This window comes from Triticum aestivum, chromosome 7A, assembly GCF_018294505.1.
Source record: "Triticum aestivum cultivar Chinese Spring chromosome 7A, IWGSC CS RefSeq v2.1, whole genome shotgun sequence".
Classification (NCBI taxonomy): domain Eukaryota; kingdom Viridiplantae; phylum Streptophyta; class Magnoliopsida; order Poales; family Poaceae; genus Triticum; species Triticum aestivum.
This window is the reverse complement of record NC_057812.1, coordinates 515,632,683-515,644,293: the sequence shown is the minus strand read 5'-3', so window position 1 is coordinate 515,644,293 and position 11,611 is coordinate 515,632,683. Positions and strand designations below refer to the sequence as shown.

Here is an 11,611-nt window from a genome sequence, read left to right as displayed (position 1 = left end):
AACAATCTATCTTACTATTATGGCAATACCTAGATCTATTCTTGCTTGTTATGCCTAACTAGGGGCGTTAAACGATAGCGCTTGTTGGGAGGCAACCCAATTTTATTTTATTCCTTACTTTTTGCTCCTGTTTAGTAATAAATAAATTATCTAGCCTCTGTTTTGGTTGTGTTTTTTGTGTTTAATTAGTGTTTGTGCCAAGTAGAACCGTTGGGAAGACTTGGGAAAAGTCTTGTTGAACTTGCTGTAAAAAACAGAAACTTTAGCGCTCACGAGAACTGCTGTCATTTTTATTTGAAAAGTGCTATTTAGTTAATTATTTTTGCAGTTGATTAATATATAAATTCGTCACATCCAGCAATTTATTTTAGAATTTTTGGGGTACCAGATCTTGCGCTAGCTACAGATTACTACAGACTGTTCTGTTTTTGACAGATTCTGTTTTTCGTGTGTTGTTTGTTTATTTTGATGAATCTATGGCTAGTAAAATAGTTTATAATCCATAGAGAAGTTGGAATACAGTAGGTTTAACACCAATATAAATAAATAATGAGTTCATTACAGTACCTTGAAGTGATCTTTTGTTTTCTTTCGCTAACGGAGCTCATGAGTTTTCTACCTTAAGTTTTGTGTTGTGAAGTTTTCAAGTTTTAGGTAAAGATTTAATGGATTATGGAACAAGGAGTAGCAAGAGCCTAATATTGGGGATGCCCATGGCACCCCCAAGATAATCGAAGGATACCTAAAAGCCAAAGCTTGGGGATGCCCCGGAAGGCATCCCCTCTTTCGTCTACTTCTATCGGTAACTTTACTTGGAGCTATATTTTTATTCACCACATGATATGTGTTTTGCTTGAAGCGTCTTTTATGATTTGAGTCTTTGCTTATTAGTTTACCACAATCATCCTTACTGTACACACCTTTTGAGAAAGCCATACATGATTTGGAATTCGATAGAATACTTTGTGTACTTCACTTATATCTTTTGAGCTTTATAGTTTTGCTCTAGTGCTTCACTTATATCTTTTAGAGCACGGTGGTGAATTTGTTTTATAGAAACTATTGATCTCTCATGCTTCACTTAGATTATTTTGAGAGTCTTAATAGCATGGTAATTTGCTTAAAATCCTAATATGCTTGGTATGCAAGATTAATAAATAAACTTTCGTATGAGTGTGTTGAATACTAAGAAGAAATTGATGCTTGATAATTGTTTTGAGATATGACGATGGTGATATTAGAGTCATGCTAGTTGAGTAGTTGTGAATTTGAGAAATGCTTGTGTTAAAGTTTGTGATTCCCGTAGCATGCACGTATGGTGAACCGTTATGTGATGAAGTCGGAGTATGATTTATTTATTGATTGTCTTCCTTATGAGTGGCGGTCAGGGATGAGCGATGGTCTTTTCCTACCAATCTATCCCCTAGGAGCATGCGCGTAATACTTTGCTTTGGTAACTTCTAGATTTTTGCAATAAGTATATGAGTTCTTTATGACTAATGTTGAGTCCATGGATTATACGCACTTTCCTTCCTTCCACCATTGCTAGCCTCTCTAATACCGCGCACTTCTCGCCGGTATTATACACCCACCAAATACCTTCCTCAAAACAGCCACCATACCTACCTATCATGGCATTTCCATAGCCATTCCGAGATATATTGCCATGCAACTTTCCACCATTCCGTTCATTATGACACGCTCCATCACTGTCATATTGCTAGCATGATCATGTAGTTGACATCGTATTTGTGGCAAAGCCATCGTTCATAATTCTTTCATACATGTCACTCTTGATTCATTGCACATCCTGGTACACCGCCGGAGACATTCATATAGAGTCATATTTTGTTCTAAGAATCAAGTTATAATTCATGAGTTGTAAGTAAATAAAAGTGTGATGATCATCATTATTAGAGCATTGTCCCAGTGAGGAAAGGATGATGGAGACTATGATTCCCCCACAAGTCGGGATGAGACTCCGGACAAAAAAAAGAGGCCATAAAAAAAGGAGAAAGGCCCAAATAAAAAATGAAAGAAAAAGAGAGGAGGGACAATGTTACTATCCTTTTACCACACTTGTGTTTCAAAGTAGCACCATGATCTTCATGATAGAGAGTCTCTCATTATGTCATTTTCATATACTAGTGGGAATTTTTCATTATAGAACTTGGCTTGTATATTCCAATGATGGGCTTCCTCAAAATGCCCTAGGTCTTCGTGAGCAAGCGAGTTGGATGCACACCCACTTAGTTTCTTTTGAACTTTCATATACTTATAGCTCTAGTGCATCCGTTGCATGGAAATCCCTACTCACTCACATTGATATCTATTGATGGGCATCTCCATAGCCTGTTGATACGCTTAGTTGATGTGAGACTATCTTCTCCCTTTTTGTCTTCTCCACAACCACCATTCTATTCCACCTATAGTGTTATATCCATGGCTCACGCTCATGTATTGCGTGAAGATCAAAAAAGTTTTGAAAATGTCAAAAGTATGAAAATTTGCTTGGCTTGTCATCGGCCTTGTGCATGATTTAAATACTTTGTGTGGTAAAGATAGAGCATAGACAGACTATATGATTTTGTAGGGATAGCTTTCTTTGGCCATGGTATTTTGAGAAGACATAATTGCTTTGTTAGTATGCTTGAAGTATTATTATTTTTATATCAATATGAACTTTTGTCTTGAATCTTTTGAATCTGAATATTCATACCACAATTAAGAAGATTTACATTAAAATTATGCCAAGTAGCACTCCTCATCAAAAAATTTGTTTTTATCGTTTACCTACTCAAGGACGAGCAGGAATTAAGCTTGGGGATGCTTGATACGTCTCCAACGTATCTATAATTTTTGATTGCTTCATGCTATATTATCTACTGTTTTAGACATTATTGGGCTTTATTTTATACTTTTATATTATTTTAGACATTATTGATGCCTATATACATGATCATACCTAGATATTCTCATAGCTATGCTCAATTCTGTCAATTGCTCAACAGTAATTTGTTTACCCACCGTAGAATACTTATGCTCTTGAGAGAAGCCACTAGTGAAACCTATGACCCCCGAGTCTCTTTCTCATCATATCAATCTCCATCACTTTAATATTGCTTTGCTTTTACTTTGTTTACTTTGCATCTCTATACCAAAAATACCAAAAAAATATTATTTATCATCTCTATCAGATCTCACTTTCGTAAGTGACCGTGAAGAAATTGACAACCTCTAAGCGTGTTGGTTGCGTTGAGCTATTGTTTTTGTGTAGGTACAAGGGACTCGAGCATAGCCTCCTACTGGATTGATATCTTGGTTCTCAAAAATTAAGGAAAATACTTACGCTACTTTGCTGCATAGCTGCATCATCCCTTCCTCTTCGGGAAAATCCAACGCAGTGCTCAACGCCTGTTTGATTGCCTGTCCATGTACAATCTATCGTGAATGGCAATCAACCCATCAAGAAACTCGCATAACAGGCCTCTGAGACCGTTTAGCTAGACGAGCTCACCCCGGTCTGTCGACCTCATGCGACATGGCACCGTTGCTCCAAAAGCCCTACCCTGTGCCGGATCTAGCTGACAAACCAACAACTGACTCGGCCCTCCCCGAGAGGCCCAAGTCCATGGTTGGGTTTGCTTCCTATTCCGAACAGGAACACATAAGAGGTAGCAATGCTCTAGGCAATGCAACCAAAAGATTAATCTAACACAAGAGACTAGGCAATACGTCAACAAGGGCTAAACATGGACCGAAAGTGGACTTCGATTTAATTGCACCGGCCGGATCTTGAACTCGAGACTTTTTGGCTCTGATACCATGTAGAAGTGCATGCTTTAGCCAATGCAATTAAAAGACCGATCTGATGAAAAAAAACTAGACAATACATTTATACGTCAACAGTTTCCACAGTTCGTACGGCATGATCGAGACGCATGTAGGCGGTTTAGGATAAGCATTGGTATGCCCTAAAAAGCACTTTTTAGTGAAGTATATTTTACTCACACCACATTTTGGTACCATAGATGCTTTAATGCGCCGCTCTCCCAAAAATAAAGAGATACTCCCTCCGTGTCTAAATGTCTTTATAGGGATTTCACTATGAACCACATACGGATGTATATAGATCCATTTAGAGTGTAGATTCACTCGTTTTGGTCCGTATGTAGTCCATAGTGGAATTTCTATAAAAATATTTAGGAACAGAGGGAGTACAAAGTGTACGGGTGGACCAACAGCACGGAGCAAAAGGCAGCAGTGCCAGTGTTACAGGAACGCATGGATTGAGAGTACAGATTACAATGAAAAAACAAAATCGATGCTACAAGCAAAAAGCAACTAGGCCAAAGCTTGTTCGACAAAAGCACGGCAGGAGATGCAAGCAGAACTATACTGAAGAACAAAATGCATCTGAGAACACATGCGCTGACATGATAACTTTTAAATGCATTTTAGCCAACACCAAACTAAACCTCTAACTAGAATACCAGGTTGCAGAAGACTGAACCTTACGAGTGGGGTTCCTCCAAACACGCACAGGCGATGGTGCACACAAAGGCTCGGGTCCAAGTCAGCTTCCTTGCCTAGCCACTTGGACGATAACAGCCTCCATGCCATATCGTCCTCCTCTCAATCCTGTTGCTACTGCCTGCCCATGCCAAGACCTGGCCCTATCATCTGCCCTTGCATTGCAACCATCACAGCACCTTCGCGCTGCATCTCTTGGATGAGTTGCTCGAGTCGCGGAGTTCGCTGAACCACAAAGCCAAACAATGCTCCTGTAGGAGCAGCCATGTTTGGGTGGTCTTGACAGTGGTTGGCAGACATTGTAGCTGCAGCCGCGGTAGGAGCTTCAGTTGTAGGACTCGGCGCGTTGGGTCCAGCCAACTTGGGATTTTGTTCCTGCTCCATGCCTTGCATCTCCGGTTCCTCAGAAGCTTCAAGTCCAGCTTCCATGTTTAACCCTTCTCCCACACTGAAATGTGAAGCCTGTTGTTTTCCTTTCTCCTGTGCACAGCGTCCTTTGCCATGTTGTTCCTCTTCCACTATTCTGCGTTTAAATACCGCCCACAGGTAGGGTTTTCCTTGGAAAGCTGCAACCAAACAAAGACAAACATGGTAAGTCACTTAACCATTGAGCCAAATATACACAGTAGGGAAAAGCTTAGATAGTGATTCTGGATAATCGAACTATATCTATATCTATTAGATGATTATTAGTACGGCTGTGTATGGGTAGGGTTGCGACTAGAAATCAGGAACATCAATCATACTCTGTTACTAGCATCTTTCCAGACAGAGAAGAACATACTTTGGTGTTGCTCAGGCAGTAGAATAGATGGCAATATCAGCATCTCAGCTTCACCAACAATAGCTCGTAGGATCATATCATTCTCCACGACTTCTTTAACAAGTTGATCCAGGTCTGCATCTTGCCTAGGGATAGAAACAAAAATGATTAGAATCCAAATGCGCAAAAGATGGTAGGCAAATAAATAGCAAAGGGTAATAAACACACCTCATCTCGGTGGGCAATAAATACAACGCAATGTTGTCATCAGTGGGCCTTGATGCCTCAAAGCTCTTAGGCCAAGCCTCCAGTCTAGAAAGCTTTGTTACTTCAACCACTGGCTCAAGTGATCTTGACAAATTCCACACCTTCTCACAGTATTTGGTTGACAAATGTGCAGCCAACGAAACAAATTTTCCGCTGCCTATCTTAATGCTTCCACTGTTGAATAATAAAACAAAAAATAATATCAGCATATAGGGACAAGCATTTGCAACATGTTAAATTGGAAGAAAAAAAGGCATATGTTCTACCTCCAAATAGGTTCATCGATGGGCAGGGAACAATAGTGATGTGGCTTCGAAGGTTCGGAACCATAATTCTGTGTTTTCAATCCAGCGGCACCACTTTTACTACCAGTGAGATTCTGATCACCATCATCATCGTCTTCATCATCAATTACTACAAATCTACTCTTTTTGTTTGTTTGACTACAATTCTCAGTCCTCTTCCTCTTATTAAACTTGTCATCAACGGTCCTTTCATCCTCCCTGAGGCTAGTGTTCTCACTGTTAAGTTTATTAATGGATTTTTTCAATCTAGCGACCCCACGTGCCTCAAACCTTTTTTCCAACAACGGCTCCATCCTCTTACTCTTAGATTTGTACACATCGGTTCTTCCATGCTCCGAAAGGCTAGACATGCACTTTCTACTATCAAGTCGAATGCACCCGTCGATTGAATCAACCATGCATGATGCCTCGACCGTTTGGTGATTTGAAAGTTTCTTACCAGGTAAATTGATCTCCAAGTTGGGCGAGATATCTTCCATGACTTTTTTACCCTTCAAAGCTGAGTTGGAATTTGTACCTTCCATCGCCATCGGATGGTCTTCTTTTCGTGAGTTCTGAACCATTGAAGAGGGATACAATTTCTTTGAAACACCAAATGTGGAATTTGAACCTGCAGAGAGCTTAGACTTTTCTATGTTCCTTGCCAAAGAAGCGGACACACAATTCAACCCAGAGGATAAGGGCCTAGCTTTCATTGATTGAGGAGCGATCTCATCATTGGGCATTGAGTAAAAGGATCCTGACATCTTTGTATTCTTTGACGGAGGAACTTCAACGTCATTTAACCTTGAGTAAGACTCCACATTCTTCGCCAAATAACCCATGCCATTGTTTGGCCTCGAGCTATTACCACTATTTGACATAAAGGGAGAGGATCTAAACTTGGTAGTATTCTTTTGCAAAGAATCAATGCCATTGTTAGGCATTGCGCTAGGCACTGCGCGAGATGGACTAGCCTTTTGGGTATTCTTTTGGAGAGTCTTAGAGAAAGAGGGCTCAGACTTCTCGACATTTCCCCGTGGTGAAGCCGTACCTTTGTTTGGCCATGAAGAACGTGACGAGACATTTGGACGAGACGCTGCCTTAGCATGGCTAGGCTCATCATACGCCACCCTAAACGACTGCTGAGTTCTCTTAAATTGTTCAAGGCACTTTTTCTTGAGTTTGCCTGGTGCCTTGCTTATGGATGGCTTTCTCAAGTTTGGACCAAAGTACTTGACACTATGTTGTCTTCGACTCCCCATTTTTCTTTGAATAGTCCCTAAAAAATTAAAAAAATGTGTAAAATATACTTTCTAAACAAATAAGAAACTTGTAAACTAACTTTTACAACAAAAACACTTCTATAATAGTGCCAACCTAATGGTAACATAGTTAAGTGGTGAAGGGGGCTACATTATATGAGATCGATAGCACATCAAAAACATTTTGTATGGCCCACAAAAGTTGCACTTTTTCACAATTGGATTTTTGTGATTCGCACCAATTTGACAAAATGATCTCTATCTAATCTATTCCCGTGACTCACACACAAGGAATGATCTCTATCTAATGACTTCATTTTTTTGGGTTTTTATCATTTATGCCATCGGTTGTGTCCCACTACTCAGTTTTGCCACAAGGAATTTCAACTGCTCAAAAATGCCATCGCTTTGTTAGACACATGTTCAAAAATGCCACTGGGCACCATTATTGTGATCTCAAATCTCTTTTGCCATGTTATAATGACATAAATACCTATGAACCAGCATGCCAGCTCTCCTTCTATCTTACTACAATAAAGTGTGGGGCCCACTTGATCCCAACGACATTCTTATTTTCCTATAAAATTATTCGCTTGGTTACTCCTGACAAGTGGGGCCACACTTATCATTGTGAGATAGCGAGAACTGACATGTGAGTCTAGGCTTATTTTTGTCATATAACATGGTCAATGAGTTTGATGTGAAAATAACGATGTCTAATGGCATTTTTGAGGAAACATCTAACGAAACGATGGCATTTTTGAGCAAACATCTCACGGATCGATGGCATTTTTGAGTAGTTGTAACTTTTAATGACAAAACTGAGTAGTGGGACACGACTAGTGGCAAAAATGATAAAAACCCTTCAAAAAAATCTCTATCTAATGACTTTTTAGTCATTCATTTTGATCCTAGTAAATGTGTGGGGCTTAGCGATGCAAAAAATAAGGAAATTTGATGACACAAAAGTACAAATACAAGTACAATAACATCCTTTTGCAACACAAACATAAACATTTTTGTGACACCTTAATGGTATCCACCAAACCTTGGTTTATATCCCGACTAATTTTAGAAAGCCCTACTCATGCTAGAGATTAACTATTTAAATTTATTCTCAAAAGTAATATCATTAACAAAAATATTAAAAATTAGTTCTAGTTACATCCTATAAAATTGCTTTGGTTTGTCTTTTTGCCATCGTGGCTCGACAAGGGTAGACATATTTTCCTGAGGCCCCTCCAAGTTGGTATGTAGAACAATTCCACAACTGCATCGTCGCTACTTTTTATGGCCTGCTTTAGAAGCACAATTAGCTATCTTTGTCTTCACCCTTGTCATCGATTTTGACACCTTTACTCATTGTTTCTATTACCCCACCCACTACTTCACAACCAACCTATAGTTGCCACGCCACCGACTGTTACATGAGTAGACACAATATGACAGCAAAAGAGAGACAAATTAAACTAGACCACACAAACGATGGAGGTACGGGATTATATGCAGGGCACCCTTGAGTTTTGATTCACCTAGCAAACTTTGTACGGCACAAGATTTTACTTATATACTAATATCAATCTCGGTTGTTGTACGGCATGGCAGATCTGGAGGATTTGAGCGTTGGGGTTCTACCCTTTCATTTTTCTTCCAAAAATAAAATACAACGGCTACTCATAGATCATAGCAGGACATTGAAACTAATTAATGTTGAGAGGAGAGAATATGGTCCAGCCAAACCCATGGTTCAGTCAATGTGGATTCAGGCCTGAATAACATTCAAATTTCACGGTTTAACTTAATCCTTGTCTTGGCCAGCTTGCTCGTAAGACTAGCCACAATGAGAGTAACTTCAGCAGTAACTTCAAGTCCAACTCAGCAAATTTGTCTATGTGGCAATGAGTTAATGAAGAGAGGTAGTTCTAGTAACTTAGCTAGTTACTGTAACATCACATGTCCCAATGCTATATGAGTCTATAACCTAATAAATGGAGCTTTGCATGACACCACACCTATGTTACTACCCACTATGAAGGTAGTAACATAGTCTAGGGATATGTGTATGTTACTAGTGTATGTTACTCTTCATTGTGGCTAGTCTAAGGGGATGGCTTGGCATGCACAGATCTCAAAAAACGCTGCCCGTTGATGTGTGATTCTTGTTTGAACAGATCAATGCCAAATCAAGCTGACCAACATGAGGTGTTCTCCTACTTCACATTTAGCCATGCATCCCAACTTACAAATAGTCTTCATGTTCCCTATTTCAAGGGTTTCCTCAGCCCGGCCCCATCCGCTTCTGCCCCACTAAATTGGGTCAGTTTCCAACAAAAGAGGGAGCACAAAACAAGCCAGTTGTGCATGTGGGCTGAGGGCGTAAATCAATAGTTCAAACCGCACTCAAAGGTAGGGCATTTCCCATTGATATAGGAACTTTTGTACCAGAAACAATAGTATCTCCAATTATAGCCCCTCTGGGATGTAAAATATATCTCTTCTCACCATCCCCATAGTGTATGAGACAAATGTATGCATTTCGATTAGGGTCGTATTCTATGGTTACGATTCTACCAGATATGTCTTTTTGATTCCGTCGAAAATCTATTTTACGGTGTTGGGGAACCAACCGTTGCAAAAAGGAAGGAGGACCAGTCAACCATGTACATTTATTCCTGATGCTCATGCTTACTCATGCGCAGGGGCAAATTAGTCCAAAAAAAAAACTAATGCCCTCCTTGGTATGAGGAGAGTTAGGCTGGTCATAGTGGGGAGTAACTTAGACTAGTGTCATATGCATGACACTAGTCTAAGTTACTATTTTTATAGTGCAAAATAACATAGTACTAGTGTCATATGTGCCCTCATTTAATAGCTTGTAGACTCATGTTGTCTTGGAAAGCGCTATGTTGCAGTAACATATTATGTTACTACTTCTCATTAACTACTTGCCACATAAACAAAAAATTCTCGAGGTGCGCTATGTTACTACCTAAGTTACTCCCACTATGACTAGCCTTATGCGCAGAGTAAAAAGAATTGGCGTACACGGAAATTTTAGATTTGGTATGCAACTAGAAATTACGGTTGGTTTTCTATCTCTTTGTGATGATGGTTGCTTTTGATAACCATCCAAAAATATACAAAGCCCTTCATGGCAGGCACGTATGCCATACGGCATCGGAACCATCTACTGTACTTTCGCACATCTACTGTATTCACGGCCTATTTCTACCAACTTGAATCTGTTTGACACAATGTGAGCAATTACAGTGCACAGACGGCCACATCCCTAAGCAGAAACCAGGTTTCCAAGCACAAACCGGACTGGATCGACTAGGAAATCCTTAAACAATCTTGGACCATTACCCTCCAAGCTCGAAACAAAAATAGGACACGAGCACAATCACAGCAGCAGCAGCAGCAGCAGCAGCAAGAACATGAACACAACCATATGACCGTAGCTCTAGAAAAGAACAGATCGAGAGTAGAAAACGAGCGTTACCTGACGGCCGCCTGCTCCGGCGATGAAGGAACGGAGATCGAGTCCTCCTCGCCCGACTCAGAATCGGCACCTCCTCCACCCAAGAACTTCGCCGTATCTTGATACGAGGTACGAACTCGCCTCTGGCCGCTAGGTAAACCCTAGCAAACCCCGCCGCGAAGCAGAGGACGGCGAAGGCTGGGGCTGGCGATAAAGAAGCAGAGAGGAAAAGCAGGCTGCGCAAGCGGAGGCCGGGGCCCTTGTACTTATAGGCGCTGCTGGCCAACGACGCGTGGGGAGGCAGGAGACCGGATTGGAAAAGAATCGGGGAAACACAACTTCCAAGCAAAAGGATCAGGATTACGACGGCTGCCGCGGAAGGCTATCGATCTGTTTCCAGTTATTACGGCGCGGTTTTACCGCCGTGGCCCGTTGGGATTCCGAACGTGAGTCGTGGACGTTTGCGGTTCGCGATATCTGCGGGGTCGTGCAGGGTGAGGGCCGGGAAGAGGAGACGCATGGCTGGCAGGTGGCAGCCGGCCCGGCCCGTTCGTACTATGCAGCACGATGCATCTAATCGGCAGTCTGTCTCGCCTGTTTCTTTTCCTTTTTTTTTTTTGAAACTCATCACAGTTTTTATTTAACCCTCCCACTCAGGGATCTTGTCTGAGACAATACGCAAAATAAAATCTGGAGGCACATGCAGCCACGCCTTACATAATTTATTTGACACTGCTTCTCTAGCTAGAGAATGAGCCGCAGTATTGGTCTCACGACGCGCCCAAGACACTTTCCAACTTACCCTATCAGCCAGCACTTGCTTGACGTCCTCCACAATCGGCCCCAGCGGTGAAAGATCCTTCTCCGTATTTTGAAGTTTACATACGATCTCTTTGCAATCCATATTGATGTGGATCCTAGCAATATTCAGATCATTCGCAAGCTGGGCTGCTCTTTTGTATGCGAGGAGCTCTACCCTCGCTGGGTCACTCCCCACTGGAATTACATGGCACGCTCC

General features: G+C 41.1%; 1 protein-coding gene across 1 annotated transcript; it reads right to left on the bottom strand.

Moving 5' to 3' along the window:
• Positions 1–4,248: 4,248 nt before the first annotated feature.
• LOC123147915 (uncharacterized) lies at positions 4,249–10,889 on the bottom strand. Its single transcript, XM_044567241.1, has 5 exons — positions 10,615–10,889; positions 5,830–7,129; positions 5,525–5,737; positions 5,318–5,442; positions 4,249–5,099 (listed from the first exon to the last, which is right to left on the bottom strand). Exons 2-5 carry the CDS (start codon positions 7,110–7,112, stop codon positions 4,648–4,650), a joined length of 2,073 nt encoding a protein of 690 aa, XP_044423176.1. The 5' UTR covers positions 7,113–7,129; positions 10,615–10,889; the 3' UTR covers positions 4,249–4,647.
• Positions 10,890–11,611: the final 722 nt, after the last annotated feature.

Coding starts and splice junctions, on each gene's coding strand:
- LOC123147915 (XM_044567241.1), bottom strand. CDS start 7,112: ATGGGGAGTCGAAGACAACATAGTGTCAAGTACTTTGGTCCAAACTTG. Junction 5,443..5,524: donor TTATTGCCCACCGAGATGAG/GTGTGTTTATTA, acceptor TTCTATCCCTAG/GCAAGATGCAGACCTGGATC. Junction 5,100..5,317: donor ACTGCCTGAGCAACACCAAA/GTATGTTCTTCT, acceptor GTTTGGTTGCAG/CTTTCCAAGGAAAACCCTAC.